This window comes from Hoplias malabaricus, chromosome 17 (assembly GCF_029633855.1).
Source record: "Hoplias malabaricus isolate fHopMal1 chromosome 17, fHopMal1.hap1, whole genome shotgun sequence".
Taxonomy (NCBI): domain Eukaryota; kingdom Metazoa; phylum Chordata; class Actinopteri; order Characiformes; family Erythrinidae; genus Hoplias; species Hoplias malabaricus.
The window spans coordinates 19616069-19640267 of NC_089816.1; the positions used below are offsets into that span (position 1 = coordinate 19616069).

The window sequence follows — 24199 nt, forward strand, 5'->3', positions numbered from 1 at the left end:
GCTGATTTTCCTCCTCGTCGCTAGGTGGCGATGCCTTGTGATTCAGTTAATAGTGATTTGATTCTTTTTAATCCGAAACAATATATTTCATTCCTTTCTCACATTTCTCACTGAATTATGCATAGTTCCCATAAATGACTTTGATCTACATCTGAGACAGTTTTAGCAAGGTCTCCAATAAAATAAATAAATAAATATCACCACAAAGAAGACGAATATGAGACTAAAGTAAGTTTACAATTTTGACTCAAATTGATTCATTTTAAAGAGTCATTCTAAGAGAATCATTCCTCCACGGAGCGCCCGAAAACAATGGCACCACGCGCTAGAGCAGGTTTGTTAATTTCTATTTTTCTTTCTGTTTATTAAGGGAACTGTAAGAATTAAAAATGTTGAGAGTTAAGATCTGGTCTGTGTGGATGTTTACTTTATATTTGGACATGCAGAATATCTACAATATAACTGCGAAGGCAGTGTTGTGTAAGTTAGGTAACATTAAAGGCCAGATAAAAAACCCTGATTATTATAGCAATTTTAAGATATTTTATGAAATATTTATTATTATTTTATTAGGGTGAAACACAAAAACAGTGATTTCTCATTTGCACAAACGATTCCTCAACAATACGCATTGGAACTACAAATCCCATAATTCTGTGCCTGCACCTTATAGTGAAATATGTGGCAATTACGTCATTCGCGCGACACATTTGTAGTTCTTTTTTGGAGAAACGCTGGTTTCTGCCTTTTGATGTCACTCTTAATCCACTTCAACTAAGGCATAATTACAAAATTATTCTTGAGTTAAGTAAACACAGAAATAAGAAGAATATATATCATATTTCTGCACAGGGCCTGACATTAAAATCTGAGAACTTGAGTAATTGTATGTAATGTTTAACCAATATTAAACTAAATTAAAAATGTAACACCATTGTTTGCGTAGGTCGTGGGATGAAACGCAAAGTGGAATCAGCTGCTGAGGCAGAGCCGGAGGAAAAGAAGGATAAAATAGAAGAGAGAGAACAGGACAAAGATCAAGGGCAAAGAGTGGTTATCGAACACTGGTCAGAATTTCACAAGAAAGAAAATATGCATCTATTAATCTCTCTCTTACTTCGTATCTCTCTCTTTCCACTCTCCCTCTCTCCTTTCCACTCTCCCTCATTAAGTAAGATGTTTTCTACATGTGTAAATACAAATTTAAAAAATACACCATTCCTTTTATTAATTGTATTTGAAATTTTACACTTTAATACACCGAAACAGAGAAAACACTTTTGTTTGCTTTCTTTTATGATTCCAGTAACTAGAAAGGGAAAAGGGGTTGTCTCTCTCAAGATGTCCATATTCACATCATTATTCTGATGTGTGATTTTGGTTTCCAGTAAAAGCTGACGAGTGTACGGTCGGAATGCTGATGCAGTTTGTGAGGCTCTCCTCGTCAAGCGCCCGGATCTGCATGTGGTGATCAACCCTGAGAAACCTCGCCGCAACAGTTTTGAGATCACTCTGGTGGAGGGAAGCAAAGGTAATAGCACAGATAAGTACCATACAGTTCACGTATCTGAAATGATGTATGTTAATACTGTACTTTAACCTTTTTTACAGTATTCATCCCTCATCCTGTGCCTTGGAGCATTTACACACAGATTTATTGGTTTGATCCAATAGATAATTAGTAATGGTTCAGAAACATTCGCATGATTTATTCCTTCCCCTCAAATAAAGTAGACACTGAGTCTCCAAATTTGCTTTTTAGTTTTGTGGTAAATCAAGCTTAATAGAAACAAAAAGTAACACACATCACTATTAGGAATGCTGCTAACTGGACCACTGAATTATACTCTTGTGTCCTGCATCTTGGAGGTAATTAAGCTTGAAAATATTTGCTTATGTGGTTTCTAAAATGGAATTACCCAGTAGCTAAAGCATGGAGCACAGCTGTAATACTTTATAACTTTATGTAACACTTTGTTTCCTCTCTGGCAGAGGTGGTCCTGTGGACTGGCATCAAGAAAGGTCCTCCTCGAAAACTGAAATTTCCGGATCCTGCAGAGGTCCTGACTGCCCTTGAAGATGCCCTGAAGAGCAACTAGAGATTAATGAGGAAATGGGTCTACAGTGTCGAGCTTGTGTCGAATTTTATACTTACAGGGAAATTAACGATACGTCTTTTTAACACTTCTTATCACCTCTGTGTTCGTTTGCAGTTGGTCATCTTTGGTTTGTGGATGCAAAATGATGAGGACGGATCAAATGGACAACCTCCAGTCTGTTCTCTGATGACTGGCATCGCGGCCTGGATCCTGACTTTCTCCTTTCTTTTCTCCTGCTTCACTTCTTCTGAACTTTAGTTTGTTTCGGATCTTCTAATGTTCTCTTGACTGTGGTTTTACTTTTGTGAAAGTGTTGCAGTAGACTTGAATAAACGTGTTGAATCTGTGTTTGTCAAAACAAACGCCTCGAGAACTGCATGAAAAATGCATGGCACATTTATATGTTATTATTATTTTTATGTTCTGGACCAAAATAAAGCTTTATATTTCCACTTTAGAATTGTCTCCTTTTTCAGAAAAGTGGCTTTATTTCATTAATCCACAAAGGAAAACAGTGCTTTTTATATTCATAATCATAGCATAAAGAGTCTCACCATGATATCCAAATAATACACCTATAAAAGTAAAACATAAACATGGCAGAGTTTTGTTTATGACGTGTTAAATTTAAAACACTTGGTGCGAGTGGATCAGACACAGCAGTGCGGCTGGAGTTTTTAAACCCTTCAGTGTCACTGCTGGACTGAGAATAGTGCAACGACCAAAAGCATCCAGCCTAGAGGACGACCGACACACACTTTACAAAAAAAATTTGGATGTATGACAATGGACAATGAGGACAGAAACCTGGAGGTGGACTTACTGGGGACATGTGGTGTTTGTGTGACGTCATCGGCGCGCGCCCGTCTCGTCTGGCGCTGGACTGGAAACAGCGGAAAGCGTTTGGAGATTTTAATTTTCTAAAGGATTAAGGTATGAAAAACACTCTAAAATTAATTAGAGCTCTTTATCGAGACTTATTTATGTACATTTGCGGAAGTAGACCTATTTCCTGTGAAGCAGTGTGTGTGGGGAGGAATTCAAACCCGAATATATAAATTAAAAGCACCTATTTATAGTCAGTAAACTGTCTGTACAATTGTGTTGCTTTCAAATATCGTCTTTTATCGTCAAACCGAAAGTGGCTAAAGTCAGTTTAAAATATCTTTCAAACTCCTCATACACACGGTTAAAGGGCAGTTACACCAGCTTTTCAAAATTTCACTATTACTCGATGTTTAGTCCAGAGTATTGTGGAGTATTATTGTGGCTTTCTTTTCAATTGTGTTTAATGGAACCAGACGTCTCCCTGTCTCCATTACAAATCTTGCATTTCATTTCCTCTGCATTTCACATTAAATCTTTCTGAATTACGTAGTCTGTTTCTTTATAATGTAATTCAGTTATACAGAAATTTGGGAAAATAATTAGAACTACTCTTTAAAAACTACTTATCTGACTATAGATACCCATCATAAAAGGGCCAGAGTCATGTTTTTCTTATTTTACAGTTCATGTGTACTAGTTAGAGAATGAAATAAGTGTCTAGCACAAATTAAAAATGTATGAACAGAGGGAAGAAGACTGATCCTAAAAATGATTTTCTTCTCCAGTGTCTCAGTATTTTAGCCATGAGCACTGATGCACCCGAAAAACCGGGCGAGGAAGGAGGGAGCTCTGGAGGCAGCGCTGGAGGAGGAGGAGGAACACGATTCGATCTGGAGAAAGAGACGGAGCTTCGCTTTGAGGTGGAAGCTGGAGAGCGAGTCCAGCTGGAGCTCCTCAGTGGAATGGCTGAGGTTTTCGGGTCAGAACTCAACAGAAACAAGAAGTACACATTTGGCCCTGGCTCCAAAATCGCTGTGTTCACCTGGCAGGGCTGCAGCCTCTCCCTCTCAGGCAAAACAGAGGTGAGCAGCACCCCCAGATCTTACCTAGAGTTCCTTTAAAAGCAAGAACAACTTAGACTATTCTTGTAAAGTTACTGTATTAAAATTGGCGCATTTTAGTACAGGAGTGATATATTTCTAATGATGCTTTTCCACTGCATGGTACCTACACAACTCTACTTGACACATTTCAGTGGGAAGCTGTGGGAGTGGGAAACCAATCAGGGACCAATCAGAGAGTAGAGTCCAGTAGAGTAGGGACCATGCAGTGGAAAATGCCATATAATGTAATGATAAACGAAGGCTCTTCTAATCTGTTTCTTACTGTCTGTAGGTGGCTTATGTCTCTAAAGATACACCCATGCTGTTGTATCTGAACACACATGCTGCTCTGGAGCAAATGAGACGACAAGCCGAGAGAGACAATGAGCGGGGGCCGCGGGTATGTTCCTGTGCCCAACACACAACTATATGTTCATGCCACATAAATATGTTTTCACCTGGACAGTCCAGTAGGGAGACAAAAACATTTATGCACTGAATTCAGAAGCCAGATAATGGAGCAAGATTTAGTGACTAAGACATTCTTCTTTTTTGGTTGATGTGCTGTATCTCTGCTCTGTGCAGGTGATGGTGGTCGGTCCGACCGATGTGGGGAAGTCCACAGTGTGTCGGCTGTTGTTGAACTATGCCGTGAGGATGGGCAGAAGGCCCACACTGGTGGAACTGGATGTCGGCCAAAGCAGCGTAAGACAATATGATTTACAATGTATTTCCAGTATTTTACAAGCATTAATTGCATACTTAAAGACAATTCGAATTAAATGGACCTTATTTTCATATCAGCAGCAAATTACGCAGGAACTGCATAAAGATCAGATATGCAATGAGTAAACATTGTGTGTAAAAATGAGTGTGAAATACAGTACAAAACAAACACTATAATAAACCCTAGTCTTACTAGTAATTTATACTTACTGTCAATGATTTCTGATGTATCCAGGTGTCTGTTCCTGGGACTATGTCAGCGCTGTGTATTGAACGCCCTGCAGATGTAGAGGAAGGCTTCTCCGTACAGGCTCCTCTCGTTTTCCACTTTGGCTCCACCACACCAGGGACCAACATCAAACTCTACAACAAGGTTAAAAAAAAAAAAGCTGCTCAATTCCAAAGCATTTCTGTGTAAAGTATAATTGTATTTCACAACTCATTACGAATGCAGTGATGAATAAATTATTCTGGCTCGCCATATTCAAACTCTTAATTTGTAGGTTAATTTTGTTGAATAAAATGACAACTGTTATTTTTTATACTACACAAAAATACAGTTTATACTACAGTTTTTATACTACAACAGTTACAATAAAATGACAAAAAAAGTGGGAAAAGTTAGTCTTTTTAATATGCTAAAGTTTTTTAAAGTTTATTTTTAATATGTTATTAGATTTCCTACTTTTAGCATGTAAAAGCAGGATAAGCCAAATTTACATTTCCGAGTGGTTGTAGCATCATAATTTTTCTAAACACTCACTCTCTCTCTGGCTCTCTCTTTCTCTGTGTGTATAGCTGACATCGTGTCTGGCGGAGGTTTTCTCTCAGCGCTGTGAGGTGAACCGAAGGGCCAGTGTGGGTGGCTGCATCATTAACACCTGCGGATGGGTGAAGGGCTCTGGTTACCAGGCATTGGTCCACTGTGCTTCTGCGTTCCAGGTCGACGTGGTTCTGGTTCTGGATCAAGAGCGGCTTTATAACGAGCTCAAACGCGACCTGCCACACTTTGTGCGTGTTGTCCTGCTGCCCAAGTCCGGCGGTGTGGTTGAGCGCTCGAAAGATTGCCGGCGAGAGACGAGAGATGAGAAGATCCGGGAATATTTTTATGGCTTTCGTGGAGTATCCTTTTATCCTCATGCTTTTGACGTGCGATTCTCAGATGTCCGCATCTACAAAATTGGGGCCCCGTCCATCCCGGACTCGTGTCTCCCTCTCGGCATGTCCCAGGACGACACGCAGCTGAAGCTGGTTCCCGTGAGCCCCGGGCGGGACCTGACCCACCACGTGCTGAGCGTCAGCTGCGTGGAGGACGAGGAAGAGGGACGCAGTAGAGGAATCCTGGAGAGTCCTGTCTGCGGCTTCATCGTGGTCACGGCCGTGGACACTCAAGCCCAAGTGATGACCGTCCTCTCACCGGCGCCGAGACCACTGCCCCGCCACACTCTGCTCATCATGGACATACGGTTCATTGACCTCAAATAGAGGGGCGAAGAGAAATGGGGAGGACAGTCCTTTGTGTTCTGAGAAAGTTTCACACGACTACAAAATCTGAGTGCTGAGTTAGGGCTAAAAATTACCTGTTTTGTTTATAAGTGAAATATATTTATACATCTTCTACAGAAACCACACATATTTTTAAAGCATATTAATGGCCTCCTTTTTAAGTCAAAAATATAGACTGTTCGAACGTTATGTCATATATAAAAATATATTTTCTGATTATTAAAATGAGCAAAAAATTACAAATTAAGCTCCAAAGTTTGCAGAAATGTTTCAAGTTTCCTGTAGAGGAGATGTTCATTTATTTTCACTCAGAAAAATGGACATTTGACTGGGGAAGTTCAGCTGTTGATTGATAACTGCAGCCCATAGTAATAACAATGTTGTCTGAAGTATAAATAATACATAAATTATCATCTGTTGTTAAAGCAGTTAGACCAGTCTGAACTAACCAAACCCACATTATTGTGTACATAATACAACTACAGCTAGCACTCAGGTGTAGACCTCCAAGGTTCATCATTCAGGTTTTAAACCAGAGCGCAGAATATCCAGGTCTAATTTGCTCATTTGTAGAAAAAACTGGAAACTCCAGTCAAAAATTCATGAAAATCATAGTCTTATTGTTCAGAATAATCAAAGCTTATGTCTGTTTTTTTTAACCGTTTGCTTAGAGAAACTTCTTTTTAAAGTATTTGACACTTGCATATGTTCTTATGTAAGATTAAATACAGTTTATAATAAATTTCAGTTGAACAGTGTGATGTACCATGAATGCAGCAGGGGTTTAATATCGTACCATTCTTTAGACCTGAGGGATTTTGTTAGCGGATATCTCAGTTTAGCCAGATAACGTAAGCCCACGTCAAGCATGTTCAGTAGGGAAAAATCTGAAAAACATTCCTATTGGACAGTGTATAAGTTAACTTTTTAAACCCCGTGTCCACTTACTGTCCACTGTTAGAGACACCGTGTGGGCATAAAGTCAGAGACAGCAATTCTTCTGCTGTCACACAGTTTGTGTTTGTCGCCTTCTCATCCTTTGTCAGTGGACAAATATAATGTTCATTCATTGTCTGTAACCCTTATCCGGTTCAGGGCGGCGGTGGGTCCAGAGCCTACCCAGAATCACTGGGCGCAAGGCACGAACACATCCTGGAGGGGGCGCCAGTCCTTCACAGGGTGACACACACTCACACCTACGGACACATTTGAGTCTCCAATCCACCTACCAATGTGTGTTTTTGGAGCGTGGGAAGAAACCGGAGCACCCGGAGGAAACCCACGCAGACACAGAGAGAACACACCACACTCCTCATAGACAGTCACCCGGAGGAAACCCACGCAGACACAGGGAGAACACACCACACTCCTCACAGACAGTCACCTGGAGGAAACCCACGCAGACACAGGGAGAACACACCATACTCCTCAGAGACAGTCACCCGGAGGAAACCCACGCAGACACAGGGAGAACACACCACACTCCTCACAGACAGTCACCTGGAGGAAACCCACGCAGACACAAGGAGAACACACCACACTCCTCACAGACAGTCACCCGGAGGAAACCCACGCAGACACGGAGAACACACCACACTCCTCACAGACAGTCACCCGGAGGAAACCCACGCAGACACAGGGAGAACACACCACACTCCTCACAGACAGTCACCTGGAGCAAGACTCGAACCCACAAACTCCCAAGTCCCTGGAGCTGTGACAGAAGTATGCTGTAAAGTATGCAGAGCAATAGATGTAGTACGGTGTGTAACCACAGAAATACAGAGTGCTCCTGTATGGTCAGTTGATCTGATTAAACAATAAGTGTGGAATATTAGCGTGACTGCCTTTTTTTTACAGGCGGTTTAGTTTATCACGGTAATAGTGAAATAATTTGATATTGCCCACCTTTAACCTGAATCAAGAGTCAATTTATACACGGGTGCGTTTAGAGAAGGAGCAGTTCACAGCCGCTCTCGAGCTGGACACAGAGAAATCAATTAAATATAACAAATGCTTAGCAGCTTGTTATACAAGAGAACGGTAAGAAAATCTTGAGAAGCAGGTTATGGGACGATGTGAATGTGGATTTGAACGGGCCACCGCAGCATTAGGAAGGTAACTTCCATATATCCGATAACTTCCATAAAAAAATTATTTGGGCACACGACCTGCGAGATTAGACTGAAAGACTAAAGCAGCTCCGTTGCTTCTAAACACTGCACCTATTTTTAGCTTGCGGGAAGGAGCATAAACAAGAGGATTTTAATCGCTCTGTCTCCTCGTAGTCGCCACTCGAGCTAAACCGAGGCCGTTCCAAATTGAACCCTGCGCCCTGCGTGGGGCACTAGGTTGTAATTTATGCTCTGGCTTTTACACTCAAAGTGCAGTATAAAGTTGTGCAGACATGGCTCTCTCCCAAATGTATCCAAGCCCTAAAAGACGATGGAACGGACTGTTCTGCTAATTAGCTTTCTTTATTTTTATTTATTTTAGGAGCACATAAAAACTTGTAATCACAATATTGAAAAAATGTCAAACACATTTTCTTAAAACAATAACATAAAGCAAACACTTCGTACTACTTTACTTTATAGGAAGATCCTGAAGAAAACTAGAATAAAAGTGTTATCAGGATTAAAGGGGGTAAATGAAATATTCGGCTTGATAGACGTATCTTCCTGCCTTGCGCCCTACGTAGGGATCTGGGAGTTGATTGGAACAGAACCCAAGAGGACCAAGCAGGTCGGCCTAGTTAAGATAGCATCGAGTTCTCCGGCCAAAGACAAACTGTAAGTAATTTTCCCGGAGCTTTTTGGCATTTTAAATCTGTTTGTCTGTTCGTTTAAAGCGCGTCTGGCGGTCAGGACCTGCTTGGTGAACAGCAGGCTGTTAACTGAGGGAACTTGGATGAGTTGTGACAGATAGCTTTAGCGGTTTTGGGGCCGGTTCTGTCTTCAAACTTTTCCGAAATGGCAGTAAACTTTCGAGTCAACACGAGCTATGTTTTAGGCTGTTTGTTGTTATTTTAAAGTTGGTAGGAACTCGGTCTCGGTTTATAAAATGAGTCCAGTTGACTTATAATTCCGAATTCTCCGTTCTACCTTAAATGATGCGGTAACTACTGCAACATTTAAGGTGGAACGGAAAACTCCAATAAGAAGCCAGCCTGTTTCATATAGGCGAGTTTACAGTTCAGACACAAGGTCTCTAACTCATTGACAGTCTTTAAACACTGAAATATATGAAATTGTCATAGTAGTGCCTAGTCTGTGTTTCTGATGAGAGATTTAGCGACTACAGCTTTTAACTTTGAATTAATGTTGTGTTTTAGAAGTTATAAACACCTTTTAAAACTATGTATGGCGATATTTACTCGACATTTGATTTTTGCTCTACTATATGTATTTATGTGTGTGTGTAGAGCAGTTCTATCTTTTGTCACTCTGATCGAAAGACATGGTTTATTATCATTGTTTGTAGAAACACAGATTCAGAAAGCCTGGGTTTCATACCTCACACACCTAAGCAACCAATTCCATACACTTGCAGGGCAGGGCTCTCCAGATGTGTATAGTTATGCCTGTGTATAGTTGGGTGGAGATGGAGGCGGAGCCTAACTGCATATTCATAGATCTGTGCATGCTCAATGAAGGTGTGTGAACGTATATAATTACAACCAAACACTGTTTCTGGTTTTAATATCTCACATTGAAATCTTATCATTTTTATCTGAATGTGGCATTGTGTTCAGTTTTTCATGCCTGAAACAAACATTTCACGAATAATCCCTTATTGTGTTATAATAACCCAGAGGTCAAATGCAAGTTTTTGTAGATTTAATGTTGGAAAAATGTAAAAATATAGAGTTTAATTTCTCAAATGCTCTCAGACTGAGGTGATATAAGAAGTTTAGAACACACTGTTAGATAAGCAGTTGTTGTAGAGTATTTTAAGTTAACTTTACTCTAACTATTACAGCGATGGCCCAGTACGGTAAAGGAATACAATACGAAGTAGAATAAGCTGCTGAGGGCAATTAGTGACATTCAGAGAGATAAGAGCAAAGAGAAAGTACCATCCAGACACACCCTTCTCTCAGTGACTTCGGTGTGACACCAGGAAGAATGATCAAGATTCGACATGTGTACACAAACCACAGAGCTGAGCTCCCTCACACTCTCCTGTCTTATAGGGAATGTTCTGTTGGAGTGTAACCTGTACACAATGTTGTCTGAGTCCCTCAGGCACTGTGAGGTACAACTTTGGCAACTTTAGTCATCGTATTATAAGTTAAAGAAGAATATTAATAATAGTAATAACACATTTTATTTATTTAGCACATTTTATACATAAATGCACAGTTGCAGAGTTGCTTTAATACAACAATAATAAACATGGTAAACAGTTTAACAATTTAAAACTAAATTTTAAGTTAAAATGAAGATAAAACATTAAACAGGAATAATGTGTTTTTACATTAGCTGCATAATGAAAGGATTAGGATGTAAACCTGGTGGGGATTTGACTTGAAAAGCCCTGTTCTACAGAAATTCAGAGGCATTATTGTTCACAGTGGTATTGATAGGAACCAGACCTCACTATGTGTGTATACAAAAAAATCGCAAAACATGGCTCCAGTCGCCAAAACTGTAAGGAAAATCTGATTCTGTAACTTTCTCTGTAATTTACCATATTTAATCACACACATTTTGTAGCTTTGTTTACATCTTAATAAAACAATCACAAATGGAATCTATAAAAAGTGATGGAATATCATTGTTAATCCAAGTTTAATACATATTTATACTTCATATATTTACTCTGAAACCATTGTGATATTAAATCTGATCAGAATTGCTCAGCACTAGCTGCAATTCTTTATATTCCAGGTACATATTCCGGCCTGCTCAAAGAAGCAACTCTAGAGACGCTCCATCTTCTCCATCCCCTTCTAACAAACAGGAGCAAGATGCATTGCAAGACGGGGCAAAAATGTTTTTGGACGCTGACGTGCCATCTGGGCGCCATGACACACACACAGGCCTTGGTGGACACACACACAGAGGAGGGAATTGTATGTGCAAAACTCCTCTAAACGTAATCATATGGATACTGTAATAGAGTATTCACTGCATTGTTACCTGAGAGTCCTTATGTTTTTTCCCGGGAAGAGCCTCTGCTCCAAGTGCTGAGAGTTTGGATCACTGTCAGACTTTAACATGAGCTTTTATTTAGGCCAGAAAACTGCAAGAGCGCTGTTGAGTTCCTCATTTTTATAATTAAGGTCTTTTATTAGCCGAGCTGTCCCGCTGGGTTTTGGGACTCTGGACACTGTGGCAGCGTTTGGTTTCTTTTGTTTCCTTCTGTTTCAGTTTCTGTTCGCCTCATTGTTGTTGAGTGCTCCTCCTTCCCGCATTTCCTTTATTTATTTATTTTTTTTTCAGAATCCCACATGTTGCACTCACGCATTTACGTACGTTTGTCGAAACACATGCCTTGTGACTAGGAAGGAGTACTGTAAAGGCAGTTAACTGAGTTTCCTGATTCGGTTACTGTGTTTTTGCTGCTGTTTTTCTTTCTAAAACATGGGGCTTATGGGCGATTTGCACTGAAATTGCTTCACCATCACTTGATTTTTTTTCTTCCTCTACCAAAATCTTTCATTCAAGCCATATAAATTTATTTTTGATGGAACTATAGATATTTTTTATATCACAGCTTAGTCACATCATATATTGTATATGTATTTTTTTTTTACATATAAGGCACAGATATAGAAACCCTGGGCATCTTCACTGTGTTTGGCCGGAGTTAGTTTGTTGACGGTTATCTTTAGCATGATTGAGAGTTGCTGTAGCTGGCTGGACGGACAGAGGTCTCTGCCTCTCTGACACTGTGTTTAGAGCTTCAACCTCTCCCCAATGCCGGCGGGTCTTAGTGTGGGCGGGGCTCTCGGAGACCCCACCCCCTCGCGTCCGTTCCGCCCCAGCCGCTATGTGCCTGTCTCTGCGGCTACAGCCTTCCTCGTTGGGGCCACCACACTCTTCCTCTGCTTCACGTGAGTCTCACTCTTGCGCTCATATGATGCACTTGTGTTTCATCTATTTGTGAAGTGTGATGTGAGTTTTTCTCTCTTTCTCCCTGAAGCTGTCCTTGGCTGGCTGAGCATTTCTCCTCCTTGATTCCTTTCTACAACGCCACGGTCTTCCTTTTCACACTGGCCAACTTCTGCATGGCCACGTTTATGGACCCAGGCATCTTCCCCAGAGGTACTTACATAATGTATTTATTATGAAATCTTATAAAGGGAATTCTACAAGATTTACCACCAAATATGTCTCATTGTTCAAAGACAATCTGAGGTTTTTCAACATGAAGCCTTTCATTACAGAGAATTGACTGCTGGTTTACTTTACCACAAATTTAATTTGATTTTGTTTTTGCATACTGCACAATCAATGTGCCTCTGCTGTTTAAGTATTGTATTAAAATACCTTTTCAAAAGTGTCTTAAATTTAGTCTGTGTCTCAGATATCAGGAATTGTACTTTGTTTTTATGCCAAGAGCTTTTAGAGACAATAAATTCTTCAGCATTTCGCAACAGACCACACTCCATGAGTCTGTTTATACTTAATTCAATTAGTATTCAGAGAAAATGTGCAAAAATGGAGGAATCTTCTAGACGGGGCTTATTATGCAGTAACTACAGTGAATTATTCAAAACGGCATAACATTTTGTGTAGATTTGACAGTGAGGAATGGCTACAGCTCCTTAGACTTTAAGCGGTTTGTGAGTAGAAGCTTGTATAATTCAGTGTATTGTATGCGCTTTTCATGCAGCTGAAGAAGATGAAGATAAGGAGGATGATTTCCGGGCTCCGCTGTACAAGACGGTGGAGGTGAGAGGGATTCAGGTGCGGATGAAATGGTGTTCCACCTGTCGCTTCTACAGACCTCCGCGATGCTCACATTGCTCTGTGTGTGACAACTGTGTGGAGGTATAATCGAGTGCGAACTCCCAGCATTGTGCTATATAAATAAACCAGCATTATTTTAGCCTGGATTTACGTGTGTGCGTGTGTGTGTGTGTGTGTGTGTGTGTTCTTCCTGGCAGGAGTTTGACCATCACTGTCCATGGGTGAATAACTGCATTGGGCGGCGGAACTACAGATATTTCTTTCTGTTCCTTCTCTCCCTCACTACTCATATTATGGGAGTGTTTGGATTCAGCCTGCTTTACATCCTCCACCAATCTAAACGGCTGGACGAAGTCCACTCTGCAGTTACGTATCCTTTAAATTAAAAATTACATTTTAAAATCCTTTGTTGTGGTTTTCAAAGCCTGCAGTTCTTGTTAGAGACATGGTTTTGCTCAATCCATTTCACGGGGGAGCTGTGATAGTGAAAAAGTGACAAGTTTAAGTCAGCCGAGCCATGAGTCAGGCCGAGTCGAGCTGGACTCATGCAGTGAAAAAGCACCATAAAGGACAGTCCAACATTAAATTCTGCTCTCAAGCTTAAAGCCATATCTTATTATTCATTTTTTTAAATTTATAATAACAGCTCTGGGTGATAATTTGTAGGAAAGTATTGCAGTTCAAACTGGAATTGAAATATTGATCAGATTGATCATATCACAATTAGATATTTTTCTTAAATCGTTCGGCCTTAAATCTTATAATCGCATTCTCAATTATTTTTGTCTGATTTTTATATCTCAGTATAACAAGGAAAACCTCATTAAACTGAGAAACACTGTATAAAGTTTCTGTTCTTTAACGCTGTGGTCAGTATGGCGGTGATGTGTATAGCTGGTCTGTTCTTCGTCCCGGTGGCCGGACTCACTGGGTTCCACATCGTTCTGGTGGCCAGAGGTAGAACTACAAATGAACAGGTGTGTTTTCCCTGTTGATGTTTTTGTTCCTTTTTTTTATTTACTATTCTTTTGTTGGTGGATTATGTTCTGTCTAATTTCCTAATAAATATCTCCTGAGAAATTAATAACTCATACTGGATTTTTAGTTAAATAGAGTTAGTCTACGCCATTCATACTCTCCAGTGCGTACTCTTTGTTCCTCCGGCCTGCTCTTGCTTGAAGTCCCACCTTTAAGCTAAGAACCATCGGAAATAGGGCATTTTGTGGTGGGTCCAAAGCTGTGGAGTAGTCTTCCTGATGAGTTTTCCTTTGTAGACTTTGTTAAACCCAGACTTAACCTCTTTCACATTTTATTGTAGTGTCCTGAAAGTAGGGCTGTACAATCATTCAATATCAATATTTAGCACAATATTAAATGTTACAATAACAATGATGTGATTTTTAAACACATTATCAATATTTCAGAACACATTATTTACAGCATCTGTCACTGACTGATGGTCATTAGAGGGCGCTGTGGTCGGTTCAGCACTTAAGAGTTTCTTGGTTTTTTTTGAGGGTGGCGCCATGTTGCTTCAGTTATTGGCAGATTTTCTATATCGTGATTATAAATTCTGGCCGTATCATCCAGCTCTATATGAAAGGGCTTTTTACAAAAATTATATTATCGGTTAAAGCAGTTTTTGTCTGCATGTTTTATCTGGAACTGCAGCAGCTATGGAGCTGGTTAAATTCTGTTGTTCTCTCTCTCTCTCTCTCTCTCTCTCTCTGTGTCTGTGTGTGTGTGGGTGTGTGTGTGTCTGCAGGTCACAGGAAAGTTCAGGGGCGGAGTAAACCCTTTCACACATGGATGTTGCAGAAACATTTCTCATGTACTCTGTAGCTCCCAAGCCCCAAGGTTAACTCCTTATTTACACTGAAACAGTGTTGAGTTTAGTGTGCAGATTAAGTAAAGCCATGCATTGTCATGACCTGAGGATTGTGTGTGTGTGCGTCTTTGTAGGTATATGGGACGGTTGCGGAGGAGTAAGTCACTTCAGGTCCAGCCTCCTTTCCTGCGGCCTCCACTTTCTGAATCGCAGCTTGCTGCTAAAGTCCTGGACAACGGCATCCAGCAGGTACACAGCCGAGCACAGGTCTTTTTCTTTCTTTCGTCCCATGTCTGCTTCGGAGTGAGGAACTGTCTCAGAATTATAAGAAGGTGTTTTGGGGAAGGTGGGGGTTATTGAAGTGTGTTTTAAAAAATATTACATAAGTACAATTTTGTCAAGGCGTTATCACTGATTTAAAAAGAATCTGTGAATAGTACATAGCACAATAGAAGCATGAGTCACATGGGTGTGTGTGTGTGTGTGTGTGTGTGTTTCAGTCTAAGAGCAGTCTAGAGGCCATGGAAAGTCAATCTACAGATGCAGATCCTCCTCCACCTCCTAAACCAGAGCACAGATACCAAGGGCTGCCCCACACACACAACGAAGGTGATAATTTACACAACAGCACACACACAAACGCACAATCTATAAACTGAAGAATACACACATCGTTACAGTAATGGATTCATCTGTGCATACTGCACTATAATATCTGGCTCACGTCATGTTCAGAAGCGAAGTTTACAGACATCTCTACAGCCGGATGTTGACCTTATGCCTCTGCTCTCTGCTCTTATGCATTTACTCTCATACTTGAACTCAGTCTGAGCATTTCCAGATTTTCCTCACGATTTTTTTCAATATCTTCCAATCAGAAAGCAGTTTGCTGACTGAAGCCCCACCCACACCTTCATTATATAAATACAGACCGGCCTATAGCAGTCCAGGAAAAAACCATACGGCCTTAACACATTCCAGCAAGGTGAGAATTGATCTTGGATCATGGGAGTTAACAGGTGTTTTTTAATCCAAAGTGTCAATAGTTTTTGTATTTTTATGTTTGCTCTTTTTGGATTTATACCTGTTATTTTTATATTTTCAATAATTTCTTGATGACTCAGTGGCAAACAGCCAACGAGTAAGTTTTAGACGTGTGTGTGTGTGTTGTTCTGTATCTTTTTGCTCTGTATGTTTTGAATGTGTGTGTGTATATGCCTCATGTTATTCTCATTCCAATCAAAATGCTCCTTGTGGTCTCCGGTGTCAACCAGCTTCTGTTTTCCTCGATCTGCTCCTTTGATTAACATGATGTGAAACACAATTTTCTTTAGAAGTGAAATTAAGTCATTGAACACATTAAAAGATTCGTCTGGTGAAGAAAATAAAATCTAATTTACACATTTTCCCTTACCTCAAATATTCAGTCAGAGATGTTTTTATATATTTATGATTTAGCTTTTTTAAATGATCACATACTTCTTCTGACCTTGAGGTGTTGAATAATCTCTCACAGAAAAAGAAACTTGATTTTTAATTTGTTGCATAGTAGTATAATATAATTGTCTCTGCATTTACCCCAAGAGTTGCAGTGTACACACACACACACACACACACACACACACAGGGTTACTTTTGAGGTGAGGTGACATTTGAGGTGAGGGACCTGCTGTGTAAATTATCATTTTCGCTTAAGCTGTTGTTTGAAGTGCATTGGTGAGTGTTGAATGGCTTATGAGGTGTTTTTCACGTCATCTTTAATCTCCCTTGTGTTGCTGCTGTTTGGAGCGTTTGGTATATTCTCTCTCTCTCTCTCTCTCTCTCTCTCTCTCTCAGATGACTCGGGGGGACAGTATGACAGAGTCCCCCTCCATCCCTCTCTCCACCAGCCGTCCCAGCTACCGCTCAGACCCGAGTCTCTCGGGCCGTGGGGGCGCAGGCTGGCGAGGGGGAGGGGAGGGGGGCAGAGCTGGCTCGGTGGGGCTTGGCGGAGCCTCAGTTCTGGGTGGGCGGTCTTATCCCTCCTTCACCGACACTCTCCTGCAGTCAGCAGCCGCATCTTGCTCCTCCAGCATCCGCTCGGCGCACACGGCCCACAATGCACTGGGGCCTCTGCTCTCAGAGGGCACGACCTCGACAAGCTACAAGAGTTTGGCCAATCAGACGCGGAACGGCAGCCTGTCGTACGACAGCCTGCTGACTCCCTCCGAGAGTCCCGAGTTTGAATCGGCCGCTCACGAGCTGTCTTCACCGAGGCCGCAAGCCCCACCCCCTGTAGGCACTGCCCCGTTGATGGGTTACTCCTCCCCTTTCCTGTCCGCTCAGCAGAGGGAAGGCTCTCTCCAGGCCTGCCCCGCCCCCCTAAGACCCTCCCCCAACAGAGCATTCCTGCACCCCACGAGTCCGCCCCCTTCCCGAGCTCCACCACCTCTGTCTCCCCGCACACACTCATTGGGCTCCCCGCCTCCTGGCCCCGCCCATGGAAACACCCCCATGGGCAAGTCATTCTCCTACACGGCAGGAGCCGATTTAAAGCAGCGGCCCAATGCGGCGGGGGGTGGGACTTCCATGACAAAGTGAGTAAAGTCCTCAGATCTTCATCCTTATTCGCTAGGGATGGGCGTTCCACAGATTTATTGACGGTTTTTAAACAGTTTCAGATTCCACAAAGGGAAGTCTTTTATCATAATGGATGAAATCCAGAAATGCAAACAAGTGTAGTACATTAACTGCGTGCCTCTAGCAGAATAATTGATTTGTACATGATCCATACATCAAACCATTTATCGCACTTTTCCACTGCATGGTACTGACTCCTACCACCTGTTTGGTACCTGTTATCTGGTTTGTTTTCCAGTACCACAGCTCTGGTGTGGTAAGTACACACGTATCCGTTATGATCTCAAACCCCGTCTCTAAGGGGAACAGTGGGCTTTGGAAACCACAACAACGGCGGTGGTAACGTTAAGTGGTGTTTACTCATGGTGTATCGGCGTGTTGTTGTTGTTGTTGTTGTTTGGGACTGAACACAGCTCCGTCATTAGTTCAGACAGATCAGTAGAGTTTGTTCCTTCCTTGATGCAGCGCCCAGCTCTCGCTGGATTCTTTCGTCGGCCACCGATCCAAGGATCGTTTGAACCTCTTCAAAAGACCACGCCGTAAGAACAGGGACTAAAAAGAAGCCGCTTCCAGAACCAGGACCGGATTTAAGAAGAGTTGAGCAGGGACCCTGCAGTGGAAAAGCGGAATTAGTGGGTTTTTGGGGGGCAGCTCTATTTTAGCACACAGCCAGCTGACCGAAGAATACTTTGGGTATCTCTTAGCGTGCGTAACTGAGTTAATCACTTTCCTTCTCCATCACATCTCAGTTCTGTGTGTGACAGGTGACCTAGAAAACAGGTGATCCTACACACGACTAAATTATTAATACGGTGTTGAAAAAGGGAGAAACCTCCAAATTATGGATCCTTCATTCAAGTTAACAAATAATAAGAAAATGTATCCATAAATTTGTATAGCACGCCCATCCTCACTCACCCTTCATCCGCCTCATAGTACAGTTCGACTCTGCTGAGGTGTGGTTTTGCGTGTTCTGTTCTTTGAGTTGATCTCTTCCCGTGTTCAGTAACGTTATCTCTTTCTCAGTCAGGCTACAAGTCATTTCCACTCTCCTCCCACCTTCTCCTTGTTTGTCCATTTCTCTCGTCCCATGTTCATGTCCCCCATTATCCCTTTTTCCTCGTCCTCTGTTCTTCTGTTCACTTTTATGCGCCTGCTCTCTCTTCCTCACTTCTCCCGCCTTGTGGCCGTTAAGGATGACTCTGTCTCTGTGCTAAGGTTTGTCTCTTTTTGTCTGTCCAGTTTGTTGCATCTCACTAAAAATGTGTTGCTGGTTTGAGGATAGAGATTTTAACACATGGGATTGTGTATATATGTGTGTATGTGATCTGTTTACTTTTTGTGCGTGTTTTCAATACATCACCCGCACTGTAGCTCACTGTAGACCCTGGTGGTGAGGCAGCTAATATCAGTTAGAATGATACCATGAAGAAAATAAACATATTAATACTGTATCTCCCAGTCCAAGCTCTGTGTATGTTTTAAGGAATCTCAGACTATACTTGAGACATCCTGAGTATTTGCGTTTACTCATGTCTGTCTCTTTCTCTCTCTCACTCTCTCTCTCTCCACTCTTCCTTCCAACCAATCAGCTGTACCAGTAGGCAAAGCCTGGCCAATCACAGCAGCCATGCACACAAGCCTGCGGGTGGCGTGAAGAAGGTGAGCGGAGTCGGTGGAACAACATATGAGATTTCAGTTTGAATCGTCGACATTTGAGACCCAGGATTCACGTCACACACAGTTTGAGGGTTCTTCTTTCATGATGAGTATAGATCAAGCAAATGCGCCAAAAATGATTTCAAATATGACATAGACTCTGAGGCAAAATTCACAAAAGACTTTCCACAGATTCATCCCTGGAAGAAGAACACTAAGAACCAGATCCAGAGAGGAACCCAACATGCTGTGGTCTCTTTATTTCCAAGTGGTACATGAGTACCGAATTCTGTTACGTATTTAAAGAATTAGTTGTTGTATTACCTGATTAATACTGTGGAACTGTGAGGTAGCTGAAGGCTGGGTGCACTGGGGGACGGTCAATGATTCGATTGCTCATCGACTCCAGCAGAAATCACAGACGTCTCAAAGAGGCCATTCCCTGCAGCCTCTGGACTTTGATTTTAATTTACTTTTTTACTTTATTTCCAAATATTACTTTATACAGGTACAGATACAGTGTATTATTTCAGTAATTATTGATTATGTTTGATAGGAACGCCAGCCAATAATAGTAGCAGGTTAGGCACATGCCGTATGAGCGCTTTAGGGGTGAAGCTTTTGGAATTAATTGATGGCTGCATCAGCCAATCAGAACCCAAGCTGGAATTATCAGCCAAAGAGATGTGGTCAGGGACCTGGTTTGGTCAGACAACAGCCCTGGCCAGTCGGACTGAATGTAACACCCTCAGAGCACAAGCCAGGTTGTGATGGCGGTCTCTGTACAGTGAAGGTATTTTTGTGAACTGAGGTGAATGAATGGTTGTATCTTCTGATTTGGTCCCAGTCCCAGGAGAGTTGGGTCTTTTTGTTTTGTTCAGATCAGTGCTGTGCCATGACCTGGTCCCAGCGGGCCTAGGCCCATGAAGTTTTATCGTTGGCCCACCCAAAATATCTGCTTTTAAAGCTACAATCTTTTAAATTAATATGGGAAATTTAAAACTGTACATTTGTTGTATCCAATTAAGGTATCAGGAATTTGGGCGTTGCTGCTGAATGCTCTGGTCACATGTTGGCATTGCATCGCTGTACAAAAACACAGTGTCTCCCTTCAGTTATTTTAATATATCTACAACATCTGAACCCAGGTGTTGTCCCTTACATTGTGTGAATTTATCATGAAGAGTAGGCCAATAGAATTGCTCCAAAAATAAAAACCAGTGATTGACACTCCTTAAAAATTAAAGAATGTTTTTGACCTCTCACATGAAAGCACCAATGTTGAGATGCTTTGGTGTTTTTTTTTTTAATGTTTAGAAAGTGCTGTGCACCACTGAGGCTGGAGAAAGTGATTCCATACTCTTTTATTTTATTTTATTTTATGTTTATTGATTTAGTGCTCATTCTTATGGGCAGTGGTTACTATTAAGAGCCAGAATTCAAGTTGTGTTACTGCCCTTGAGGTTAGAGAGTCGTGTGTGTGTGTGTGTGAATGAATGAATGAGGGAGGAAAATGGAACAACTAAAATAAGATGTCTCAAAAACTACAGGAGCACATTCCAGCTTTTACCCTGTTCAGATAATATGCGAAGCTTTGTGTTTGGGTGTGTGTGAGAGAGAGAGCATGTTTAGCTTTGAGATCTGAGGATCAGTGTCTGGTCAGTGCAGCGTATAAAGAGCTTATGCAGTGACACACAAAAGTATTTTTATTGATAATCTTTTGTCATTTCCACCATGGCCTTACGAAGCCTTTTTAACTGTAACCAAGGGTCAGAGGAGCACCACCTGCACATCATTTAAACAGAAAAGAGATGAAAGGTAGAGAGGAGGATGTGTTGGGTCCTAGGGGTGGAGTGCAGGCTTTTTCTACCCTTCTGTGTTCCTTTAATTCTGGTGACACTGGGTCACATGAGCCAACACATTTCCAACAGAACAATAATAAGAACAACAAAATAAACAACTGCAACACTGAGAAAGTGCTGTGTTCTTATTGATCTGTCTTTCATCTTCCATCTGTCCATATGGCTTTTCCACACCTTTTTCTCATGACAAACACCTGCAGCATGCCAGCATGCCATGCATTCTGTACAGACATGTAAACACGTTATTCCATGCTCCTTCAATCTGGAGGATTTTATTCTTTTATTTTTCTTTCTTGCTCTCCACCTCCTCCTCCTCCAGATTTCTGGTGGATTGTTCTGGTTTGTGATCCTCCTGTGGGAGAGGCACCAGCCCCTCTGTCTTCTCACTCCGCCCTTTTCCCAGCTTTTTACACTTCTCAAATATTTCGTTCAGGTTGAACTCGCGGATGATGTTTTCCTGCAGAAACATAAGAAAGCAGAGTTTCTGTCTGAGTGGTACAGACAAAATCCTGTACTAATCCAAGTTTATCAATGTCCAAATTCACCAGACCTTGCCCAAAAATATGTCTAGATTTTAATACACCTCAACCAAATTCTGTCTCCATCAGACTGTAATCAATAATAACATCATGTCGTATCAGAGAGTTGAAATTAGGTCATGGATATATGGATATTTATCAAAGGGTGGTATATAAGTTAAATATCTTATCATCATCTGTTACCACTAAGTTTTTTCAGTACTTTACCTCTGTGAAACTCCAGCTCACAGCTCTGCCCTTCATGTCCACTTGTGGCCGGCGGATGAATTCCCTCCCACCCTGCAGCAACAGGAGAGAGGGCAGCTGCTTGGAGAGCGGGGAAGGGTTAACTTTATACCTGAACACACAGGGAGTGGCCATCACTTGGGTAAGTTAAATGAGGCATAATTATTTACAGTTTTAGGGAGTTATGAGATTAAGGGTGAGGGGGTTAAGATGGTGACTGACTTCTCTGCAGCACTTGCGTATCGTCCAATATCTATTTTTCCAAACTTGAGTCCGGCGCAGTTATACCTGCAGAGGAGATGACATGGTTTTGTTAAACTCATGATTAGATGGCCATTTGAGACATCAATACAAAGGCCTTTTTTTTCTAAAAATGTAGACGCTGTGTTGTGAGCGAGTGAAGAACAGTGTGTTTCCAGATGTTTCTCCTGATCGTATGGATTTGTTAAATCTACAGCACACTTCATTTAACACAATGAAGTATTTATTAACCTCTGACACTAGGCACTGGACTATCACAAGGAGAGATGTGGAAAGGGTTAAACACATTCACACACACTCACTGGAATAATGGATTCTGTTTTTACTAATACTTTTGAACTAACTCTCAGATAAATAGCTTTTTAATCTCATTTTCACAGGTGCCTAAAGCTTTTGCACAGTACTGTAAATAAAATTGGTTGTCAGACGTTGTTTGGCAAAAGTTTATATCCCTTAATCGGACACTTGACATTGGGCATGGTGACCTAAGGTTCATATGCAGCTACTCCAGTGTGATTATATGAGCCATATGCAATGAATTAGTGTGTAGTTCATTAAAATTGGTGTTTAGACACATTTGGACATGCAAAATTAAAATTAATTTAGTGTTTTGTGCTTGTCTTACTTAAGCGAGAGGTCAGCAAAAACAGGAGCAAAACTCTGACATTCTGGAGACCAGTTTGCATAAAACTCCACGAGCCACGTGACTCGACTGTCCCGTTCCAGCTCCTCCTGAAATCACAACACAGTTATATAAGTTGTAATTAATAAATATAAACCACAAACACAGATAGAAGAGTGTGGTTAAACGCACCAGTGTTTTGTGTAATACTCACATCTATAGTTTTGTCGCTGAAGTATTTGATGTATTCTGGGCCCATGTACAGTGGGGGTTTACATGTGATCAAGAACACTATGGTTTCAGAAGATAATACATACAAACTGATTATGATTCACAGTGAATAGCACCATGTAATATAGATCTGACAGGATTTTTTTGTGTTCCAGCTTTGCCCTGTGTCCTGATGATGTTTCTAATGTTATATTCTGGCCATATCAACTTAATATGATTATTTTTTATTTACCAACACACAGTGTGACATAGATGAGGCCAAATCTCAGATCCACTCTGAAGAATAACACCACGTTTGCGACTTTACTGAAGAGGAAGATATTTCCTATGTGTTGCTCCAGAGTTACTGTTCGGAGAGAGAAAGTACTGCTATAATCAACAAAACTTATGGTATAATCATGTCTCACATATCAGACACTTCTTGAAATCATGCAGTACATAAAACCCAATGTTTGTTTGTGTGTGTGTGTGTGTGTGTGGTCATATGGTCCACATATATCAAATTGTAGGGAGCATAATCTGTTTACACATTCACATTTTGAAGACTTGCCTTCTTTATGGGGACAAAAAGCATGTGTCCATAACATACATCAAAGGGAAAGACAGGTTTTAACTATGTGTGAGTTTAAATGTGAAATGTGGGAGAGTCACTCACTTGCTCTACGGTTCTTCATCATAACAATAGCGCTAAGAAACATAAGGATCTCTACCTCCCTCTGTAAAACATTGTACACTGATCGGTTAGTGTGCATTGAACCAAATGTCTAGTTTTAGGGTTAAACTGAAAAGCTACATAGCTATGTGTGAGTATCACAATCAACTGATAAAGACAACGTATTGCCCAGCACTGTGACCTATAGAAAATAAGGAACAGAAGTAGGATTTGTAGGCAGCTGAGTGGAGAGAAAGGGAAAAACTAACCCAGTCAAAGTCACATGAGTTTCCATCTTCTCTCTGAGATGGTAAGTGCTCACACAGGCCAGGACATTTCCTAACAGCAAGAAAGGCAACAGACAAAAGAAATGATAAGAAATAATATGGTTTCAAGAGCCAATAATAAATCCTGGGGAGGTTGTAGAAGAAGTAGAACAGTCCAGAGATTAGCCCCATGTTGAGAGAGATATCAGCACTGTGGTGGACTCTGAGTAAAAGAGAAGGAACCGGAGAGATT

At 41.2% G+C, this 24199-nt stretch overlaps 4 protein-coding genes across 7 annotated transcripts; 3 read left to right on the plus strand and 1 right to left on the minus strand.

The window, feature by feature from the left end:
- The first annotated feature begins 193 nt into the window (after positions 1–193).
- selenoh (selenoprotein H) lies at positions 194–2546 on the plus strand. Its single transcript, XM_066649783.1, has 4 exons — positions 194–334; positions 947–1067; positions 1389–1531; positions 1993–2546. Exons 1-4 carry the CDS (start codon positions 313–315, stop codon positions 2097–2099), a joined length of 393 nt encoding a protein of 130 aa, XP_066505880.1. The 5' UTR covers positions 194–312; the 3' UTR covers positions 2100–2546.
- Positions 2547–2874: 328 nt separating this feature from the next.
- Positions 2875–7521, plus strand: clp1 (cleavage factor polyribonucleotide kinase subunit 1). The gene is made up of 6 exons (XM_066649355.1): positions 2875–3032; positions 3713–4009; positions 4323–4430; positions 4616–4735; positions 4992–5129; positions 5555–7521. Exons 2-6 carry the CDS (start codon positions 3731–3733, stop codon positions 6239–6241), a joined length of 1332 nt encoding a protein of 443 aa, XP_066505452.1. The 5' UTR covers positions 2875–3032; positions 3713–3730; the 3' UTR covers positions 6242–7521.
- Positions 7522–7778: 257 nt separating this feature from the next.
- zdhhc5b (zinc finger DHHC-type palmitoyltransferase 5b) lies at positions 7779–21038 on the plus strand. 4 transcript variants are annotated; one of them, XM_066648702.1, is made up of 13 exons: positions 7779–8025; positions 8964–9054; positions 11155–12323; positions 12413–12534; positions 13106–13263; positions 13380–13552; positions 14057–14159; positions 14948–15039; positions 15145–15259; positions 15511–15619; positions 15889–15995; positions 16847–17586; positions 19222–21038. In XM_066648702.1, exons 3-13 carry the CDS (start codon positions 12187–12189, stop codon positions 19331–19333), a joined length of 1968 nt encoding a protein of 655 aa, XP_066504799.1. In that variant the 5' UTR covers positions 7779–8025; positions 8964–9054; positions 11155–12186; the 3' UTR covers positions 19334–21038. The 4 variants fall into 4 exon arrangements, with proteins under 4 accessions (XP_066504799.1, XP_066504798.1, XP_066504801.1 ...); XM_066648701.1 differs by lacking the exon at positions 7779–8025 and adding an exon at positions 8262–8380; XM_066648703.1 differs by lacking the exon at positions 7779–8025 and adding an exon at positions 8282–8305.
- Positions 21039–21318: 280 nt separating this feature from the next.
- On the minus strand, positions 21319–24138 carry tmx2a (thioredoxin-related transmembrane protein 2a). The gene is made up of 8 exons (XM_066648705.1): positions 23950–24138; positions 23684–23744; positions 23261–23374; positions 23012–23088; positions 22801–22907; positions 22137–22202; positions 21897–22026; positions 21319–21607 (listed from the first exon to the last, which is right to left on the minus strand). The coding sequence occupies exons 1-8, from the start codon at positions 24136–24138 to the stop codon at positions 21431–21433; spliced, it is 921 nt and encodes a 306-aa protein (XP_066504802.1). The 3' UTR covers positions 21319–21430.
- Positions 24139–24199: the final 61 nt, after the last annotated feature.

Coding starts and splice junctions, on each gene's coding strand:
- clp1 (XM_066649355.1), top strand. CDS start 3,731: ATGAGCACTGATGCACCCGAAAAACCGGGCGAGGAAGGAGGGAGCTCT. Junction 4,010..4,322: donor CCCTCTCAGGCAAAACAGAG/GTGAGCAGCACC, acceptor TACTGTCTGTAG/GTGGCTTATGTCTCTAAAGA. Junction 4,736..4,991: donor TGGATGTCGGCCAAAGCAGC/GTAAGACAATAT, acceptor TGATGTATCCAG/GTGTCTGTTCCTGGGACTAT.
- zdhhc5b (XM_066648702.1), top strand. CDS start 12,187: ATGCCGGCGGGTCTTAGTGTGGGCGGGGCTCTCGGAGACCCCACCCCC. Junction 12,324..12,412: donor ACACTCTTCCTCTGCTTCAC/GTGAGTCTCACT, acceptor TTCTCCCTGAAG/CTGTCCTTGGCTGGCTGAGC. Junction 13,264..13,379: donor TGTGTGACAACTGTGTGGAG/GTATAATCGAGT, acceptor TCTTCCTGGCAG/GAGTTTGACCATCACTGTCC.
- tmx2a (XM_066648705.1), bottom strand. CDS start 24,138: ATGGGGCTAATCTCTGGACTGTTCTACTTCTTCTACAACCTCCCCAGG. Junction 23,745..23,949: donor ACTCATGTGACTTTGACTGG/GTTAGTTTTTCC, acceptor AATGTTTTACAG/AGGGAGGTAGAGATCCTTAT. Junction 22,908..23,011: donor TCAGCGACAAAACTATAGAT/GTGAGTATTACA, acceptor TTGTGATTTCAG/GAGGAGCTGGAACGGGACAG.